This window comes from Lytechinus pictus, chromosome 16 (assembly GCF_037042905.1).
Source record: "Lytechinus pictus isolate F3 Inbred chromosome 16, Lp3.0, whole genome shotgun sequence".
In the NCBI taxonomy this organism is placed as follows: Eukaryota; Metazoa; Echinodermata; class Echinoidea; order Temnopleuroida; family Toxopneustidae; genus Lytechinus; species Lytechinus pictus.
Window position 1 is genome coordinate 27,812,083 of NC_087260.1, and position 22,807 is coordinate 27,834,889.

Below are 22,807 nucleotides of genomic sequence, written 5' to 3' on the forward strand. Positions count from 1 at the left end.
TCACTTTCTAATCATAACACGCTATACATTTCGCCTCAAATTCATTCTTTTGCTTTGTCCTTTTTCAAATATCTTTTTGCGCTTGCATATATATATATGTTTTTTTGAAATATATGTAATGATTGTATCATCACCTATGCAACACATGATCTAATTGATACACCTCTGTCAAACATACACAGTACAGAGCTACCACACTCCCGGTATGATTGCAAAGTGATTGCAAATTGCAGGTTAATGAACCTATAAAGGCCACCGCACACGTTACGACTGTTCGCGATCCGATTTTGGAACAAATCGCATTTTGCTCATTTTCTGAAAATGTGAATGGAACATATCATTTTATTTGAGGTTAATATTGATTGAAAGAATACCAGTATAACCATTTTGAAAGATTGCAAGCCTTTATTTTGGAGTAAAAGCCAAATTAGTTTCAAATCGCAGCCAATCGTACGACTGCTATGACGTCATTACGACTAGATATTAAATTTGCTTTTATTCTAAGAAGGATGATATAGCATAGTCACAGATTTGAACATAGGTATTCGAACGATGATTTCGAACATTACATAGTAAGATATTCCAAGTCTCAATGTTAGCATCAAATTCTACTACGTTTTATTCCAAAATTGAGCCGCAGACCAATCGTAAGGTGCGCGGTCGCCTTAAGTAAATTTCTTTGAAATAGAGAAAACAAAAACTAAAACCATATACAAAATCAAGGCCATACCGCTCCAGTTTCTCATTTCAATAAGACTTTAGCGCTATTCCATTATAATAATCAACTTTTTTGTTCGTCCGACCTCCATTTTTCTCATGTCTTACTTCACTTCATAAACTGACCAAGTCATGGTCATTTAAGAGCATTACAGACTGTCAAAAGAAGAGACAGAAAATTTCATGAAGATCCCACATACAGGGGGTCGGACGTACATATTTTATGGAATTGCCCATTAGTAAACCAAACTGCACTATAGGCCAACCTTTCATCCCAATCGTGGGTGGTCAATAGAAAAAAAAATCATGAGAAATTACCGATTTCCGATATTTACTCAGTAGAGCACACGAACAGCAGAGCAAGTATGTCGTATGGAATATATCATATTCGGAGAAAATATGTCATTGATTGAATAAATATTTTTGACTCACAAAGGATCTGACCTCAGACACTCTTTATGCGAAGGCAGGATCCAAAGAAAAGGTGGGGCCACTTGAAATTCCAACAATGCGATTCAGTTGTTAGCGTTTCGGCTATGTTTTATGCTAAACATCTTACTCTTGGATTAAACGAAACGAACCAGTGACATTTTCTTTTTATTTTGGGGCCCATTAGGAGATTAGCTGATGTGAATGGGATATCCCGATTTTATTTAAATTACATAAATAGAGTTATAATAAGCCAATCCCACCCCCTCTCTCACACACACTCTCTCTTTTACTCCATGTCAACACACAAATGCGTCGATACCACTGACGCAGTCTTGGGTCAAAGTTTATTGTGACCCTTGATACATGGCCTAAATGATTACTGTCTAAACAGAAGTAGGCCTATACTCTTCGAAATAAATGTGTTGAAATTCGTTGAATAAAAACAAATGTATCTCGATCAGCATAGGTATTGAGGCAAGGAAAATGACGCAGCGTCAGTAAAAATACAGGTCTTACCTCCGTTGCTGTCATGGAGTTTCCTAAGGATATATGGATAATAATCGATATAACAGCGGCGAGGCTCGGCACGACGGGAATAATGGAGAGACTAAAACTCTGAAGGACACCTGCTCTTTCTAAGAATGCTCTTTCCTTGGCACGAATAGCTGAAAACAGAAAGCATATGTGTGTTATCTCTGAAGCTATCTTCAAGAATTTTATGCAATATAAAGTTTTTGCACTGCGATGCAGAATGCTTTAAAGAAAATAGAAAATGTATTGTCAAAAAGTGACAATGAGCAACCAAGAAGTTTTTGTCGAAAATTGGTGTATCAAACAACAGTTTCGTCCAGGAAACCACATATTTGCAATTTTTCATCAGCTCCGAAACTTACGACGAAAATTTTGTTCCGGTTCACCAAATTTTCGACAAAGACTTCCCAGCTGTTCATTATGACGGACATTTTTAATACATTTACTGTGTTCTGGAATCTGTTCTGCGCCGTGGTGCGAAAACTCCTTGATTACATGCATGGAGAAGACCCTATCTTTACAAAACACACACTACATGCATGGGGGGCAGTATAAAAAAAGAGTTACAACTTGTTGGTAACTTTGCTGCTATGGCAGTTACCATGGTAACAGGGCCCATCCTCATTAGTCAATCACAATCAAGGCTTTCATAATTGTTACTCCGTTGTAATGATTGAATTGGTTATTGTGTGTGATCAGTCGTACAAAAAGGTGTGTCTCGTAAACTTGTTACGTATAATTGTTCTCGCAAATCTGGACAGGATTTGGTATAACCCTAATATTTAACAAACAATAAATATGCATTTGAATTCTTGCTAACTCAAAGAATTTTAATCCATAAAGATGATATTTCAACTGATTGGAGATAATCCTTTACCTTGTATAGCCTTGCCGAAAGGTGATTCCCAAGCGTACATCTTGATGAGCTTGATATAAGTCAAGATTTCATTCATTTTTTGAACCCGAAGATCAACAAACTTGATGCATTTCATTCGAATCTTAGATATGATTCGACCAATGGCAGTCTGGAGGGATAGAAAAAAAAGATGGGGAGAGAGATGAAGAAAGAGAGAGTGAGAGAGAGAAATAGGGAATAAGTTTTTAACTTGGATAATTTAATAAGAGTAGTAAGCAGAATTACAAATGAGAAAACAAAAACAAATCTTCCGAACAAGACTGAAAAACCACTGATGGGGCAGACAAAAAAACGAAAAAAATAACACCTGCAGGTCGTATGATTATATTTTCTTGAACATTTAATGTATTTTGCGCAGAGAAAATAATTGGAATTCTTGGAAAAATATGAAATTTGTTTTCTGGAACACAGAAACAAATCAAAATCGATTTCAATTGATCAAACTCTAAAATTGAAATGTGAGAGTGTTGTAATTATACATAGCTTAATTGTGGCATTTTATATAACTAAATTGGGACATATTAAAATATTATATATTCAAAAGGACAGATTATAAAAAGAAAATCATTTATATCAACCATACAAATCACCCCCCCCCCCCCCACAACAACAAAATGAGTAATGGCGACGTCACTTACCGTCAACGGCAAGAAGAAGAAATATGTAATAATGGTACCGATGAGGGCGCCATAACCAATGATGATCTGGACGGCGATAAGAGCTGCGACAAGCATGACCAGTGACGAGATGAGATAGTTTCCCACCAGACATACATCGTAGAGACGTTGACTGTCGTTGGCGCATATGTTCACAATCTGTGTTGAAGATCAGAGACCCCGTTGCATATAAGTTACTATTAATAGTAACTCTGCTATTCAACGGTAACTTCCAAGGAATCCTTGATTCTGATCGGCTGTATTGAGCCTTGTTACCATGGTAGTTAACATTGAATGGCACAATTACCATGATGGTAACTTATATGCAACAGGGTTCATAAAGTCGCAGTGATGACAATTGGAGGGAAAGGAAGAAGTTAAAGTGTATATATATATATATTTTTTTTTTTTAGGAAAGTGATTCATATCACTTTTTGGTCCCTGCTACACCCCCTGGCCACCTCTCTCTCTCTCTCTCTCTCTACACGTACATCTATCTCTTCATTCAATGTCTCTCTTACTCACTCATTCACCCATTTAAAAAGACATGTATTTTTATGATTTTGTTTGCCTGATTAAAAGATAATCAAGCTGTTTTCAAGTTGTTTCAAGTCTTTTTCACATGCCGATATAACGGGTTGGAGTTCTTGTGGGATTTATTTCCTTGACCACTGCCTTCCAAAGTTGATTGATCATTGATCATTACTAGGAATATGGAGCAAATTATATTTCCATTTGGCAACAGAGGTGTACCTGAAATACCACTTCAGGATGGACGATATTTTTCAAACTATAAAAAAGAGTGAACAAGTCACCAATCTTTTACACAAGCACTTTCCCGTCAGAAATTCAGATCAGATAAAAAGAAATCTATGAAAATTTCTTGGAGTACCGTCGCGACGCGTCGGCTCACCTCTCCAACGCTATGATCCTTCAAACTCCTCAAATTTGCCAACCTCCGGAAAGCAATCGTTAGGGTTCCGCTGCGAAGACGGGTCGCTGTGCGACAGCTGAACGACCAGAAGAAGACATCGCTCATGATTCGGAGGATGTTGAGAGCGAACATAGAGATGACGAGGACAATGCCGTACCATACTCGGTCGTCATTCATGTCTTCAACGTATTCGAGCAGCAGCTGGACGAACACTGCCTACAGAATTTGTCAAATGATAAAATAAACAGAAATGAAAATGAACAGTATGGTTGCTGATTGAATTATTATTATCATTATTATTATTAATTTTATCATTATCACCATTATCATTATCGCTATCTGCCTAAAACATCCTGGGGGACCGACGTCAAGGACCAGACGTTAAGGAGAACCGCGGGAGAACAACATTACGTTTAGGAGAATCGAATCTACGTTAGGGGGAAATTTGAAAATGTTAGAGGGCAAAAGAATTCCCCCTTACGTTTGCTGTAAACTTTTTGTTGATGGTGTTACTGCTGTTGTTACTTCTTCGCCTGAAACAACTAGTACAACAAAATTACGACAAGTCTTTGTTTATTTTCTAATAGATAAATGGGCACATACCGAGGTTACAAATGACGCTAAGGTTGATATGACGAGTAGAAGGATAGAGATGAATTGCCTTGTCGCGACGAAGCCAAGAGCTACTCGACCGAGCGATGCATCTTTTTCTCCTTTCTTGGCGACTTCTCGCTGCCAGTACTTCTCTAATCTATAAGCAAAGCCAAAATATAGTAATAAAGTAACTGCCAAAATCCTTAAGAGCAAAGGATAATCATGCCGTGAGAGTTATCACTACTATTTTAAGAAGGTAAATGTTCTGAAATAATAAGCTGAAAATCAAGTAACGCTAAAAAAATTTACATAGTGCAAGAATCTAAACACCCGTCCGCTTGTAATATAATATCTTGTGGAATAAATGAACTATTGACAGATTTGCAGTGTCTTGTTGATTTCTGAGCAATAATTGGCCAGGTTTTTTGTTTAGAAATCAATCGTCCGGAAGAACTGGTATTCTGTAAGGAAAAGGGGTGGGTGGACAGTCCAATGTTTTGGCGTTTGTTCTACATAAATATTCCGCTTTTATATAGCGCTTAATACAATGGAACGACGTCTCTAAGCGCTTTACATATATATTTTACGACGGTCATCTGATCCTGGCATGCCCGCATACAATGCATGCACATTTTCCACTCCCTGGGGAGCATTCCAACAAGAGTTCCAATACTCAATTGCTAGGCATACTACATAGGCTTTCGCATCCTGCCGGGTACCCATTTTGGGTAGAGAGTGGCAAATTGTGGATTGACGCCTTGCCAATGGTGGCCAAAGTGAGATTCGAACACACGACCCTCTGATTACAAGGCAAGAGTCAGAACCGCTACACCACGACGCTTCCAGTCTTAGAGAGCGAAGTTGGCTCAGTCGGTAAAGTGTCTGCCCGTCGAACCAAAGATCGTGGGTTCGAGTCCACCCCGGGCGGATGACTGAAGCCAGTGCGTTGTGTGTAAACGTCTCTCCCCTGTTTCATAGATGCAGGCTATGTTGCAGTGGAAAACTCTCCGTCCCTCGGATAGGACGTTAAATGGAGGCCCCGTGTAGAGGAGAGTCACCACCTTTGCACGTAAAGAACCCACTGCACTATTCGAATAAGAGTATAGGGGAAACCCTGGTGTAGTGGCCCACCTGCATTCCCCCAACCAGGTATATCGAGAGGAGAGACATGCGGGTCACAGTTCTGTGTGCGCGCCTCTCTATAGGCGACCCATGCAGATTGGCTGGCTCCTCCAAAAACACGCCTTTGAATGTCTTTGACAGATATATGGCGCTATACAAATGCTGTGCATCATCATCATCTTCCAAATTGTTATGATCCGTCACGGTGTGCTGTGAGCATGGTGAGAGGGGCTTTCATAAATTATCTATGGTGCAATTATTTTCCAAACGACGATTATAAGAATAGGTAACTAAAGGTTTGGGTTTTTTCAGTTGAGCACGTGGCTGTGTGATGGAAGAGCTCCACAAAGGGTGAAATTTACAAATATCTTAACGTTTGCTATTCTACATCAAATATTGATGACATTTACAGGATTTTGGATTCTACACTGTAAAAACACCAGTGTTAATTTAACACCAGCCTGGTATCTATATATATTGGTCCACACCAGAGAGGTGTTGAAACAACACCAGTTAAGAATCAAACCGACATTGGTTTAACACCAATTGGTGTTGCTTAAATGCCAAATAGGTTTTAGCCTAACGTCAAACCGGTGTTGTTTCAACACCTCTCTGGTGTGGACCGATATAGATCCCAAGCTGGTGTTAAATTAACACTGGCGTTTTTTGCAGTGTATCTTTCATGTATAATTGTGTTCATTTAGCTTGATACTGCGATGAATCTGACCTTTAAGGTCTCTAAGATCTTTAAGGTTTCGCTAATACAGTACGGATTATCTTACAGTAACCATGGTAACTCAGTATTGCTCTAAATAACAACTAATTTGCACAAATAAAAAAAAGGATCACTTCTCGTGTCTGTCAAAAACATAACGCGGAAAGGGTCAGTGAAACTCACAATCTGTATAGGTTAATATTTTGAACGATTCTAAATCTCAATATCAAATATATCGTGATACTCAAAATCAAAACACATAGTTATTTCACATACAGATCATCATTATGTGGAAGTTACATTTTATCTTTAGTAAGATAAATTTGATAAATTTGGACGATGGATCTGTTTCATCCTGTACATTCTTTTTTTCTTCTTAATTGGTTGTACTGGCTTGTTTGATTGTTTGTTTGTTTCTTTTCAGGTCAAAACCTTTACTGGATATAAACTTTTATTACAATATTTTGTTAGTGACTTTCAGATTCAAACCTTTATCTTGAAATGATGTTTTGTTTGTTAACAGATTGTTTACATGTTTCCTTTTCAAAGGTCTTTACCAATGAAGATAATTATTATTGTACATTATATTGAAGTTATTCTGGCTCTTTACAATTGTCATAATTGGACTGCCGATCGCAATAAATGCTGTTATAATGACTACAGTTACGAATTGCGTCATAATATTATAATGTTAATTTTATCAGCAAGGTCCTAATGATACAGACATATTACCCTAAGTTAGCCACAGCGGGTGTACCGCGCTTTCCGTTCCAACGAACAAACTCCTGCCAGGTGCCACTTTACCCACTGATTTCTCCTCTTAGAGGAGAGATCAGTGAATTTACCCCACCCGGGGGCCGTCTCAAAAAGCTGTTCGTAAGGTAAGAGTGACTTTAAGAGCGACTGGATAACCTTTCTTACGCGTTAAACCGTCGCCAATCAACATTTTGGTGTATACCATTTGCCACAAGAAAGTATCACCAGTCGTTCCTAAAGTCGCTCTTTACTTACGAACAGCTTTATTATGAAACATCCACCTGGGTCGAACGCTGCACAATGTGGATACATATAGCAGGCATCTATACATGAATAACCCCATCGATCAAAATATAATCTATTCCTAAGCACATTATTAATATTTAGCCCGAGTTGCTATTTTCAGCGTTCAGTGCATTCAAATAAATTGGGATATCCATTCATTTCAATTGGGTTGAGGGCAATACAATGTGGGTAAATTGCTCGCAAAAATTTTAGAACCATCTAAAATGTTTTTCTACGATCAATTCGGTTGCCACGACTGATCTGAAACGATCTGATAAGATCACTACGATTACACCACGATTAAGCCGCCGTTTGAATCATGGCGCAAATCATGACAGCGGGACCTATATAGATATGATGAAGTTATGTAATAGAGTACCGAAGCGATGACGTAAGTTTCCATGGTGTCATGGCGGCCTGGTTCTTAAACAAATGAACCCGCCTAATAAAAGCGTGTGTTTCTCATAGGAGAAATGGCTTCTATCGGAAATTGATCGCTTGCAGCCTATTTTTTTTTAGACGAGCCAAAGTCATACAAATGTGTACAGACGATCGTCAGCTGCGACTCTGTTTTGAACCAGCCCGCCATGACACCATGGCGACTAACGTCACACTTCGGTACTCTATGCCATGGCCGGGATTCGAACCCATGACCTTCTGACTGAAATACAAGAATCAAATCCACAAGACCACAACGCGCCCATGTATACTGAAAGAAATCAACGATGGTATACTTGCCGATCACCGTTATAGTCGCCCCTGTCGTAGTCTGAGATAGTCCAAAGGTCAGTGTACTCTAGAGATCTTTTATAAGCCTTGTAGAAGATGGGTGACATCCAAGACAGCCAGGAGAATGAGATGAAACCGGCGTAGTCAAGAGGAGAATACTGCTCCTTACTGATGGGATGAGAGGAAGGAGGAGGGGGGAGGGGTGGAACATTAATTCATTTTCACATTTAAAAAAATCCAAAATTGAGATATTACATAACATAGTAAGAGCATCAGTATACTCGTTAAAGATATAAAGAAGTCCCTATAATTCATTGCCTTGTCAGAGATGACTATCCTGAATAATATTGATAATAATACTATTAAGAACAGTTCTTGTATAGCGCGTCATATATTTCAAATGTCTCAATGCGCGTTAGGAAAGTGAAAGAAGAAAAGAATAGGGAAAGCTGCAGGTAATGCTGTGATATGTGTTTTCAATGCAGATTTGAATTGCCCAATTGTAACAAATTGCCTTAAATAATGTAAAACACTAAGCATTAAGTGGAAAAGAGAAATTCAGTAAAAGCACTCAACATTAAGAGTAGAATGGTGAGAGAATTGAAAAAAAGAGACACACTGTTATGGTATAACAAGTAAAGAACATGAAAAAATTGATATAAATACAAATAAGTTAGACGAATGGAATACTTAATACACACATGCCCATGCAGGATTTTTCTTCTTTTAGAGGTGGGTCACTTTGAGAAAATTTGACAAGGAAAAATAAAGAGTAAAAAAAGGCCGACAGTTTGTTATTTGTTTTGATTTATTATGCACGGTTCTGATACTGGATATTTACGATAAATATTGATAATAAAACATATTCTTTGCGTGCAATGTGACTCGCCTCACTGAAAATAAAACTGAGACTAAATATACAGCAAACAGGTCAATTCATTGTAATTACCTAGAAAGTGCGAACGACATACATAATTCGTTTAGTCTAGAAGCTGTTGGTCTGTTTCTCAGATAGTCTACACTGCAAAAACTCCGGTGTTGATTTAACACCAGCCCGGAATTTATATATGTCCACACCAAAGAAGTATTGAAACAAAACCAGTTTGGAATCAAACTGATGCTGTTTTAATACTAATTGATGTTGTATAAACACCTATCTGGTGTTAGACCAAAACAAAATTGGTGTTGTTTAAAACTTCTCTGGTGTGGACATAAATAGACACCGGGCTGGTGTTAAATCAACACCAGAGTTTTTGCAGTGTATTACCATGGGCTAAAAAAATCGACAAGACATAGTCATTCGATATCAATGCATATTTGATATAATTTTCACTTCAACTTCATATCTCCTTTTTTTACCCTTTTAATTGTCAAATGAAAATTGGTTCATATAAACCCTCCATTCGTCTAACCATTATAAACTTAATGGTATTAGACCAAGTGAATATTATACGAAGTGAGCATGTAGGCTATATTTAGACGGAATGGTAATAGAGACTAAGTGACAATTTAGACCAAACAATTATTAGACGAACCGTATGTGGACAAAATGGGATGAGACCGAGCTGGCAGTAGCCGAAGCGGTTATAAACCGAACGGGTGACACGACATTTGCTCCAGTCTCAATAATTATGTCAGAGGGCATAGGATTAGAGCTAAGATTTTAATAGAATTTGTGGTTCCGAAAAATGTAGAGATAAGGAATAGGATTTATTTAGTTTTGGGGGTTAGGTTTTATGTTTGGCTTGACGTTCAGATTTTCCATCGGAGCTATTGTCGCCGGAGCAATTGTCATGGAACCATAAACCGGTGTACAACATTATTCAACCATATTTTACCGTGTTCATTACTATTTCTGCAGAGGCGTGCTATCTCACGTTTTACCAGAAATAATTTCAAACAAAAATGCTATTTTATCCACACTTACGATGGCTTGAATCTGAACGGGGCGAGTAATTTGAGACCTTGTTTATACCGGAAGCCAGACCTGTCCCCGTATCTCATGTACGGATCGGTCGTCACGACATCCTCATCGTCGTCGTAGTCGTAACCGTCATTCGTCGGTTCGCCCATCGAGGCAAACATCACCGATGAACCCTTCTTGGATGCTACAAAATAATCATCAAAATAATTATATGAAGCATGGAAATGTGTTCATCTTGAAAAAAATGATTTTAAATTTGTCATGAATAATTCGCCAGGTAGTAGTATGATTTATATCATTGCAGCCCGTATAGGCTGGATTACATCCAGGGCCCCGTAACACAAACCTTTGCAATGAATTGCAAATATGAAAGAACCGCACTGATTGGTTCCTGGTCAGTATTTTAAATCTAATGTGCGTGTAACATTGATACTGATTGGTCAGTTCATTAAGCGATTGATCGCTAATCTTTGTGTTACGGAGCCCAGTTTATAAGTTTATTTTTTAATGCAATCAGAATATAGACTATACAAATTAAGGATTTGGCCATAGAGCATTATAGTATTGTTACGGGGGGGGGGGGGGCTGAGCATTGTTGGAGTACCCGTAGTAACATTAGATATCCTCCAAGGCAGGTTCCCTGTAATTCATTGGGAAATTTGATATTCAAGTCATAACAAATGAATACATATATGCAAACACAAGCCATATCATTTACCATACCAATACAACCCTATACATGCCTTATTATCGGTCGATGGATGTGCTGATAGATTAAAGATGCTCAAACTCAAAGAAAATTATTGTAATTTTTGACTAAAACTGTAATAATGGTCATCATCAATATTATTAATGTCATTACTTGTCTTTGTTAGCTTATCGATAACCATGGTAACCACACTGTTTGCTTGTTGTCATATAACCCTGATTCTGTTGGGTGGCTGCGGCTCCATCAATACCATAAATACTGTAATTCGTCTTAAATACGTTTAGTAATATTCCAAACAAGAGAATATATCACTCAACATGCCAATCAAAGTTTGATATATTGATGATTGCTAGTAGGAATATCAAACGGTTATCTTTTTTCATTGAGATGATATTCATGTCTTTCTCTGTTGCGGCCGATCGAGGGTGGGGGGGGGGGGGGTTAGAGACAAAACATTCAGCTTAACATTTTTTTTTTAAATCGGAAATGATTGACTGAACAAAATAATAAATATATACATGATATACATCAAATGAGGACATTATCCACGTCCCGACTTTCCGAAAGTGGGTATTCATCAGATATAAAATGGCATGCTCGAGAGCCATCAGCAAATGACAGAACTCTGCACGTTCAGAGTGGGTACACTGCAAAAACTCCGGTGTTGATTTAACACCAGCCCGGAATCTATATATGTCCACACCAGAGAAGTGTTAAACAACACCGGTTTTGGTATTAGTCTATAACACCAGATAGGTGTAAATACAACACCAATTAGTTTTAAAACAGCATCGGTTTGATTCCAAACTGGTATTGTTTCAATACTTCTCTGGTGTGGACATATAATTGATTCCGGGCTGGTGTTAAATCAACACAGGAGTTTTTGCAGAGTAGCAGAAGATCTGTCAATCCAACCATTCAATGACCACCGTACTCTTCTCAAAGACGATATGGTACCGCGTAAAATGTTTTGTGACGTCATAAAGACACTTATAGAGAATGATTGATGGTATGCTGTCATAAACAAGACAAAGGTTAACGTTGATTTGATTTTTAAACAAAATCCCACATGTTATGTCTGTCATATCAGTCGTATTTTATAAAAATGAAGCCCAGAAAAAAAGCATCGTGCCCGAAAATAATTATTTAAAGTTACCGGAAAGTCATCGTATTTCCATCCCATTAGTGTTACTTGTACAATCTCTCCACGAGATTTAGTAAGTGATAGTTGTTTCCGTCATGTAATTTATATCTTGAAAGAGTCTGCACGAAATTTTTTTTTTTTAAATCTTCCTGTGCATTTTTTTATCATCCATATGAACAATATTAAATACGACATGAATCAAAGTTGGTGAGTTATAAGACAGAATTTTGTGATTTTATATTAACTTAACATAAATTTTGCTCTTCTTGAATAGTTTATTCTTATTCCATGGAATAAGAATAAACTATTCAAGAAGAGCAAAAACAGTGAAAGACAGAATGTAGTATATATGTATTTTGTATAGATTTCTTTCAAGCTTTATTACAAAATTGATATATGAATGAATCATGAATATGTTACATACACAACCTGAATATTATCCTTACCTTGATCATTTTGAATGTTTTCTCTTGAGTCGATCCGTTTCATTCCAACGAACTTTACCCCTGTAATATCAGCTAAAAATTGGAAATAATAATAATAGTAAAAATAGTAATAATAATGATAATAATAATAATAATGTGTGGACTTTAAAAAAAAATCTTGCATGTATAGTAATTATCTTTCGGCAGGCTTTCTAGTATCTCTCTCTCTAAAAAAAAATGCGCACTAAGCTGCAAAAAGTATGCAAAATTTATTGTCTATATAGCCAAGTCCAGACGCACTGAAATCTATTTGATAATATTTAATAATAATAATAGCAATAGTAATAACTATAATAATAATAATTATATTATAATAATAATGATGATAATAATAATAATAATAATAATAACAATAATCATAATCATCATCATTTGAATATTCATTACATATAAATACTGCAAATCATTCACCGGTTACCGGTTTTCTCTGAAAACGTTCAAAGCACCGGTAATCCAGTACGAATGGATTGAAAATAAAATCGAACTACGGTTATACGTATTCACTTTCGAATCAACAATAACCTTATAATAAATTTTACAAAGCATTTAAAGATTGAAAATGGATTAGGAAAACTGATATTTTTCGCCATTTTTTTTCAATTTTTACAGTAGGCTTAATCTTAGAAAACACACAATAAATCATTTCCCCACACTATCCATAATACATTCTGCCCATTGATATTTTCCATATACCAATTTAAATGTTGACAATCATTTGAAGATCAATATAGACTACGACGGTGGGTAAATATAGGCTCGGGTCTGTCTGAGAGTGAGTATTCCTATTTGTGAATTTAGTGTGTTTAGTGACAATGCTTTTTTTGTTGATTAATTCTTAAATGAAACTATATGAAAGATCACTTATTGCTTTTCAAGTTCTTACTTGGCACTTTAAATCATGACCAAACTTTGGTAAAGATGTAACGATGTTAATCATATTGAAATATCATCTAAACTTCCAATCTTACAAAGTATCGTGCCGGCGTTAATTCTTTTTAAAAATGAATTATAAATTTGAACATAGTATATAGGGCACCTATAATGTTCTTATTTTTCTTAACGAAATGCTCTTTTAACAAATTTGACAATTTGTTTTACCAGAAAGCTACAAAGATTTTATTCTGATTTTCAGGTCATCATGGTCATACACATTCATGAATCCAGTATTTTCTTTATTAATTACTACAGACCAAGCAGTTCTGTGCGTTTATCCACTTCTGGATACCTAACTATTCCAAAAGTTTCAAAAACTTTGGGGGAAAGATCATTTGCTTATGCGTGCCCCACTTTGTGGAATAGCCTTCCTGAAGACATAGAAAAATGCACCTCTATCGAGACTTTTAAAAATATTTTGAAAACTCTTTTATTTATCTCTTACAGTGTCTTAGCTGTTTATGCGCCTTGAGCATTCTACAGAGTGGATTTACAAGTCACATTATCATTATTATCATTATGAAATGTAGAATAGAACTGAAATACTGTCCATATTTATTTCTTTATGTATTTATTTATTTATGTATTTATTTATTTATTCATTTATTTATTTATCTATCTAATTATTATTATTATTATTCATTTTTTTATTATAACTTTTTTTTTTGGGGGGGGGTTACTCCCCCCCCCCCCTCTTCACACAACCCAGTAAAATATCACGTTGATAATTCATTGCTTACAATGTCTGGTAGGCCTATACACGGGGGGGGGGTAATATTCGGTAATTTTGTGTGAGGTTATCTTTACTTCTCAAAGTTACATCAAATACTATTTATTATACATCACAAGCTCTCTTTTAAACAGTGTCTTCCATCACTACTTGTAAATCTCCGTCTCCGACTCACCTATTTCTCGATCTCTCTCGCGGATGTTGTCTTCGGAATCGATCCTCCTCATCTTGACGAACTGGACGTCGGCGTCGGGTTGGTCCACGCCTTCATTGGAAGGCGACGTCTCGTTCCCCGACATCACGAAAAACCCTCAGCCTACTCCAGGAGAATGGTGTGGATAATCCTGTAAGGAGGTCCATGAAAATAAATAAATTGAAATACTACCCACCCCTCCCCCTCCCTCAAAAAAAGGATAAGACAAAAACTCCTGAATCCACAGCGCTGTTATCATGCCTTATATTTATTGGAATATACTGTATTATACATGGGCTAAGGCATATCATGTATGGAAAAAGTCATTAAAAAAATTAATTGAAAAAAAATTTATAAGAGGAACGAATGTATTTATTACTTTTGAATCCACAGCGTTATCATCCACGTCTTATTTTCATTGCAATGCAGTATGGGCTAGTTACCGCATATAAATGAATAAATGTGGCTGTGGTTCGGTAAATATCGGAAAAGGTCACTGTGTTATATTTTCGCAATTGGTGTGTTTTTAATAGTGCACATTTTACAAGCTCACATTTCCCCCTTCTACCAATCGCCTTTCTGATTTGAAATTACCCCTGCATCAGCTCGTGCACGAACAATCATTATACACCTATCATTACGTCACTACGGAAGGAAGCCATTCAAAGCACCCGGATGCACCGTCTTAAAGCAGCTTTAATTACCTGGCATGACACTTCAGGATGGATAACCAACTAACCCCGGCAAATCGAGTGTTTATGACAAAGATCATCAAAACATAAAATCATTTTACTGAATATGAAGACAAAGAACATAGGCCTAGGCATGTTGATATATAAAGTTACTTTGAAACGAGAAGATGAGGGAGAGAAGAAGGGTTCTCCACGAAACAGAAGGAAAATACAATTTATTTTATAACATAATTACAAATAATTATCAATCTTTCCCTGACAGAAATAAAAGCCGATTGGTAAAAAAAAAAAGAAGAAGGAAAGATATCTAGACGTCTGTTGAGGACTAAGCAAACTATCATAGGCCTTTAATGATTGTATATACGATTCGGAAACATGAATTATGAAAAAAATTGAAATATGAACTATGAGAAGAATCAATTTCCACCTGTTCACCCTCACTTCCCCGGGGGGGGGGGGGGGTTGGGGGACACACCACCTCGTCACTATAGTGTACAACTTTACGAACAAACACATGCCGCCTCCCCGACCCATGCCTTTTGCACTTTCGAAACCAAGGTAACCAGGTAACGTAATGTAGGTCAGGTTAACAAGGGTAATTTGACAAGAGTAATAAGAGTTTTATAGCTACTGTATGTGTGTGTGCAGACAATTTACAAGGAAATATTCATTGTGTTCCTGCATGCATTGAGACAAAATTGTTTGTTTATACATGAGATATTCAGGAGAGTATTTATGAATATCATAATGGAAAGAGTAGACCTATATTGAATGGATTGAAGAAAGAGGTTGGGCCAATTACTGTTTAGTTGAACTTGAATTTCTGGCTGCATGCATGAACTACTCTTGTGGACCGCATCAGGAATTTAACACTCGTTTTGAATTTTGCGGCGGACCCAGTTTGGGGCACATCCATTCCACCCCCCCCCCCCCCTTGAGAGCCATCGAGCAGACGCAAGAGAGGAACCTTTTTTTACTTGTCAAATTTGTCCTGACATAAATACCTTTTAACAGGGAGTGAAAACCTTTTTTTTTTGGGGGGGGGGGCTTGTTATGTTTTCTCTTTACAAAAATCCCCCTTCTTTATGAAAATACTGGATCCACCCCTGTCACATGCCTGTAAGGTTGAATATGGCGTTCAGACATCGGTGTTAATATGACACCCTTTGTCATGTTTGTTGTTTGCTAATTTGGTGTTATATTCATGCTCCTTGGGGTATAACACCTTTCATATCTGGGATTTTTTCCCTTTCGTATTTTTTATATGCAAAACTTGTATGGAATGGATTACATACTCAGGACCCTTTACAACACCGACTTGTGTTGTTTTTAACATATAATTGTTATAGTGTATACTATAACACATTCCTTACAAGTTGTGCATGCAAACGAAAAAAAAACAGAGGATTTAGAAACATATTCTCTTCAAAATGATGAGTCAGCAATGTGCTGATGAATGTGTTTTAGCGGATAAGTATTTTTAGAATCAGCAATAGTATATATAGACAGGTGATCAGAATTTTGGACGATTTTTTGTCGGGCTCAAATTCACCAATATAAGTGATAAGTGATCAAGCAGCGATCCTATATACTTATATTTTTTTTGGTCTATTTATAAACCTGTCCACTATGCTTCACTTCAAACAATGACTATCTTAATTGATAAATGCAATGGATCCAAGCTAATACATTCACGGATTCTATATTCTGTATGTAAAATGAGCAGGAAGAGTAAAAGTCGGCGCATAGCTGGCGGGCCATGCCAACACCCCCCCCCCCTCCACAGAAGTGTTATCACCAAGAAAAAAAAGAGGAAAAATAAAGAAAAAAGGACAGGATAGGGGAAATAGTGAAATTGTATACCATGTTCTACATTTTCTCAAAATCTATTAAGAAAGTAGCTTTTTGTATAAAAAATAGCATTTTTCTCACTCGCTCGTATTCCTTTTTTTCTTAAAATATTTGACCCATACACCATGGTTGGCCACCTTAAATTTGTTTTGTCTGATTACGCTACATTTTCATACAACTACTGTCACTCACTCACGTAAACCCGTGCTAATTATCATTAGCATATAGGCCGTATTTTATACTTATATAATGACTAAACATTTAAGCGAAGCTGGGAGTGAGAGAGCAATACTGGTGAATGATTTACTTTTGACCGAAGTAATAATTATGCTCCCAGTGTCTTAATTAAGCGTGTTAAGTGGACGACTTGGCCCCGTAACACGAATGTTAGCGATTAATCGTTAATTTGAAATAGGCAGTCTAGTGAACAAAATGCGCGTGCAACGATGATCGTCATAGGCCATTTCATTAAACGATAAATCGCTAATCTTTGTGTTACGGGGCCCGGGTGAGTTTGGATGAGGAAAGTTAAGAGAAAATTATAGGGAAACAGAGGACTAAAATGATGAAAATAGTGATCGTAACAATCCCATCCCGAAATTAAATTGCATGGAGTAGGGTATATTGTACCTACCTCAATTTATATCGTTTATATAGGGTTTGTTTGTTTTTTCAAATGTAATTGTACTGATATACGACCATTTTTTTGTATTGTTCTGCTTAAATTGAAATAAAACAATTTAAAAACATAAGCGAGGATTCGTCCGTGACGTACGGATGATTCAAGAACACACAGTAGATGTATTGAAAATGCATGAACAAATAACAATGAACAGCTGGGAGGTCTTTGTCGATAATTGTTGAACCGGAGGAGCGGTTCCGTCCTGAGTTTCAGAGCTGACGAAACAATTGCAAATATTATGTCAAGGTTTTTTTTCCAGAATCCAGGACGAAACTGCAGTTATGATTCACCAATTTTTTCGACAAAGACTTCTTGGTTGTTCATTGTCATGAAGGGCATTTGACAAAAATAAGTTCTTGAATTCACCGTGTATCGTGGAGCGACCCCCGTATCTTAATTAAAACAGCGAAGATTGATCTTGAACTCAATAAATCTTTCTCAACCTGACAATAGGAAGCAGCTTTTCGAAAGTTATTTTTAGCATGTACCCACGATGAGATCATGGACCAAGTGCATGATGAGATAAACCATGGCATGGAGGTATAAACAAAGATGGCACATGGATCCTTTAGACGGGTGCAATGGACATGTGAACCTTGACATTACTGAAGAAAGGACGAACAACTTGAGCCACAAGGAAGAAGGCTTCAGTGTGCTATGTTAAAGTAAGTATAAACTCTTAAAAACAAGAAAATAGAAATAAAAACTCCTGTTGTTATAGATATTTTAAAAATAGCACGATTTGATTACGATTAATTGTTCACTACCTTAGAATAAGATTTGCAATCAAATTTTCTTTAATTCCCACGTTACTCTCTATATGCGCCTTCTGTAGGGTTCCTCGTAACATAAACAAATGAACAAAGAACAATGCGGCTTCCTTAAATAAAAGAATAAAGAAAAAAACTCAAGAACAGACGTATGTAATGAACGAGGATGTCTATGTTTACAAAAACCCTAAATTTCTGAAACTCTGAATTAAATAGGCTTTTTATTATGCTTTAGCTTTGTTTTATAATGTAAAGATGGTAAATCCTTTAGAACTAAAAATCAGTTATCTTGATGATAATAATGATGATAATGATAATAATAATAATGATAATGATGATGATGATGATAATAATAATAATTGATGATAACAATAACAATAATAATAATAACATTAATAATAATGATAACAACTCCACATGCAAAGTATCATCTGAATATCAATACAGCCCCCCCCCCCCCCCCCCTCAATCCATCACTCTATAAAAGTACCTATTTCGATTTAGGGAAACCATGTTTAATGCGGCAAAAGGGGGCAAAACTCGATTTTAAAATTTTACGAAATGTTATGAGAAAATCTATCCAAGAAATATACAATCATGTTGGCCCTACCTAATATTTTACCAAACATAATATGATGTAGATATAAATTCACTCTACCAAGTAATCGCGCGAGAAGGGGGTGGGGGGTAATCGGCTCTCTTAAGAGTGTATTTACTTGACATAAAATTTAAAGGAACGTTTCATCACTTAGACGTAAATATTAACCGCGCTCTTGTAGGTTTTCCGGGCCATAACCATTACTAGAGATGAAAATAAGTGTACATATATAAATTCAAACTATGTAAGCCAATTCTTAAAAGAACTACTTGAGAAATGTTAGATAAAATTACATACCTAGATTCTGTAGAAAGGCACTCCGGAGTCTTAATATCAAGCAAAACCATCCAACTCTCTTGCACCTTATAAAAAATATAGGCTCTTTTTATATACCTTCAAGCGCTGGTAAATTACCAGAGTAGACCAAAAAGTAATGGTATAACTTTCGTGATATTTCCTTGATGAAATATTTTGCTCCCCAGTTTATTCCAAAATGGGTGATAGAGCAATATGATTATAAGCTCTCATCCAGACAACATTTTCTAACGATATGACATCATGAAGTACAGAAGAACATGGAGTTAGTCATTAATTATATCTGGGATGATGAAACACTGCCGAGTCATGGTTGTATTGCCAATATCAACGCGATTCTGATCCAGATGCGATGGCGTGATCTTCGCCTATATGACCGGCCCGCAAATATAAACAGAGCGAGAGACATGGGAGATGCAAGCCGCTGACTTGTTTGTGTAAGATATAACTCGTCGATTGAGAGCGCTGTTTACTGTTAAAGTGTTCAACATGAACCAAAGCTTTGTCTCACGATGAGTCTCGTGACGATGAACCCGGATGAACCTTTAGTTCTGCAAGTGCTGCCTCATCATGCGAAGAGATTCAAATCTGTGAACGTTTCTGGATTCTAGTAACGAAGTATATACAGGTAAAGTACACCCACAAACAATTGATTTGAATCAATAGAGGAAAAATCAAACGAGAAAAGCGCTGAAAATCTCATCAAAATCGGATGTAAAATAAGAAAGTTATGACAAGCTTTCGCTTATATTTCAACCAAAAACCCCCGGTAATATGCACAACTCAGTGACATGAAATGAGAGAGTCAATGATGCCCCTTACTCCAGGTGCGGCGAATCCAGGGGGGGGGGGGGCGCTAGGGGGGCACTTGCCCCTCCCCCAAAAAAAATCCTCGTTGGCAAATTATATTGCCCTTTTTTTTAAATGGAAAGTGTCCTTTTTTCAAAATAAAGTGTGCCCTCTTTCAGCATGAGTACCTTTCTATAAGTAAAACATAATACGTTTTAGGTTAAAAAATAAAACAAATTTGCGCGCGCTTCGCGCTCGCATACATTATTGTTTTCATGATATAAAATAAACTGCTTAGAATGTTAATTTTCATATCTTATTAAATGAAATGTCCTAAAAGTTTGAGCTTGCGATTCGCACTCGCAACACCTCGCGAGGATGCCCTTTTAACAGTAATTAGCGCCATAATTGACCAAAAGCGAGCTTCACAACTTCAGATTTGATTTTTTTTTCCAAACCGCTCGCCCGCGGAAAAATAAAGCCTAAATATATATTTTATCAATCAGAAATCACTTCGAAAATGGTTTGCTCAACTGGTACTACAAAACAAAAAGCTTCTCCTCGCAGATGATAATCTAATGGTGAAAATATCCTTTTGCATCGAAATGCCAATCTTGACATAAATAAGTGCCCTTTTTAGGACTTTGCCCCCTCCCCAGATTAAAATTTGTTATGTATCTCTACTCACTCAGTCGCAAGCCAGTCGCAGACCAGTCGGGTCGTAAGGTGTGCGGTGGCCTTTAAATGTAGATTCGTAGATATATTCCTAGAATTAATAATAAGAAGAATTCACGGGAAAAAAGTATACTTCAAAAATGGGAGAGTAAAGATTGCGGAAAAGAAAAGGTAAGAAAGGAGGAAAAATCGAAACGAAAAGAAAGAAAGAAACAAAAATAGTAACGAGTTGGCCGTAATAGTCATATAGTCTAACATGACTGATCATATCCAACAATCAACAGCAACGGGAAGTTTTATGGATTATTGTAATGACCACTTGATGCACGTGATGGTGTCTTTATTAATTTGCTTTCGAAAGTTTCACCGACCAATGGAGAGTACGTTATATGACATAGCATACAATCGGTCGGCTTGGAGTTGGATGTATTGGTGTGGCTTTCCATCGCCCGTGTCTTCGTTGTGCTAATGAAATGAGCATGGCCGTACGCAGAAATCTTTGGCTTGGGGACAGAACGTGTAAACTATTTCTAGAAAACTCAAAACCGAGGGAGCAAAGCGACCACGAGTTTGTCAGTGGGACACTTTTGCATATTGTCAAGAAAAATTAAAGGATTCCGTACATACTTTTGATGAATTTGTTTAAAAAAATTCAGTGAAAAAATGTAAGTTTTCACATTTTCTGGGGGGGGGGGAGCACTGCCCCCTGCTGGTTACGGCCATGGAAATGAATTGAGTGCGTAAATTACATCATAAATGCAGATGAAGCAACACGAGTCAAAAAAGTATGCCACCGGAACAACAGTTTTGATAATAACATTCCATTTATTGCATCCACTCACTTTTCTATTACCATGCATTTTAACATGGCTGTCAAAAATTGGCAGTTTAAACAACACGCATTGCATTTTATACGATATCATTTTGTCAATTTCAAACATTGTTAACAGTAACATACACAATATTATTATTTTTCATAACCTTTGTTTATGCACCATTATCTCACGATTGATTGTAATGAATATTGTTTTGAATTGGCATGCAATCGCGTTAAAAATACATACGATTCAATAAAAGTTAATTTTCCGACATGCAATGTTATTCACTTACTGTATATCTCTTCGGACATGGGACATGAATATTTACTGAATATCAGTAATAGAATACCGACCTTCAAGAAAGCTGAACCCCTTTTAGTTCAGTTACTTTCGGATCTCCCAATGTCTCATTCTTCAATCACTCCATTTCATCGTTAAAAGTTGGCTTTGAGTGTCTAAGTTGATATAGGCCTATATGCAACCGCGTTTCATTATATTTGTGGAAATCATTTGATATGCGTCAATATATATACTTCACAAAAATTACGTTTGTTTCTATAGTAACAAAAATGCGTGACACTAAAGGACAACGCCTCGACCTCTACGGAAATAGTGAAAGGGTGAGAAAATGGAAAGAAGGAACAACATAACACGCTGTTATCCTTGATTTTTTTTTTCAATTGAGAAAACATGACGTCATTTTCCATACCAACAGAGAAAAGGTCCCACCACGGACTCATAAGTCCATGGTCACACTAACTGCTTCTTAACAATAATAATAAAATAATTAACTAAACACAAGCATGAAAATAAAATCCCCACTGCACTAATCAAAATGCAATAGTAAATTTAAGGCCACCGCACACCTTACGACTGATCCAAATCCGATTTTGGAAGAAATACGCACTTTGCTCATTTTCTGAAAATGTGAATGAAAAGTATCTTTTATTTGAATTTCAAATTAAGTGTAAGAATACTAATATAACAATGTTGGATGACTGGTACGAAATCCTTCATTTGTGATTGAAGACCTTTTTTTTTTTGCTTGTCAATTTTTTTTCTGGTACGAAATCCTTCATTTGTGATTGAAGACCTTTTTTTTTTTTTTTTTT

At 36.7% G+C, this 22,807-nt stretch overlaps 1 protein-coding gene across 1 annotated transcript; it reads right to left on the reverse strand.

Annotated features, from left to right (window-relative positions):
- Nucleotides 1–831: 831 nt before the first annotated feature.
- On the reverse strand, nt 832–19,787 carry LOC135156957 (ATP-binding cassette sub-family C member 5-like). Its single transcript, XM_064110986.1, has 11 exons — nt 19,396–19,787; nt 14,488–14,656; nt 12,611–12,682; nt 10,315–10,495; nt 8,397–8,555; nt 4,790–4,937; nt 4,166–4,402; nt 3,235–3,411; nt 2,558–2,705; nt 1,666–1,814; nt 832–873 (listed from the first exon to the last, which is right to left on the reverse strand). The coding sequence occupies exons 2-11, from the start codon at nt 14,609–14,611 to the stop codon at nt 832–834; spliced, it is 1,437 nt and encodes a 478-aa protein (XP_063967056.1). The 5' UTR covers nt 14,612–14,656; nt 19,396–19,787.
- Nucleotides 19,788–22,807: the final 3,020 nt, after the last annotated feature.

What these genes read in the sequence shown, in the direction of transcription:
- LOC135156957 (XM_064110986.1), bottom strand. Translation starts at nt 14,611, where the DNA reads ATGTCGGGGAACGAGACGTCGCCTTCCAATGAAGGCGTGGACCAACCC. An exon ending in AGGATCATAGCGTTGGAGAG is followed by an intron (nt 3,412 to 4,165) that starts GTGAGCCGACGC and finishes TCTTCAACACAG; the next exon opens with ATTGTGAACATATGCGCCAA. An exon ending in TCTTCTTCTTGCCGTTGACG is followed by an intron (nt 2,706 to 3,234) that starts GTAAGTGACGTC and finishes CTATCCCTCCAG; the next exon opens with ACTGCCATTGGTCGAATCAT.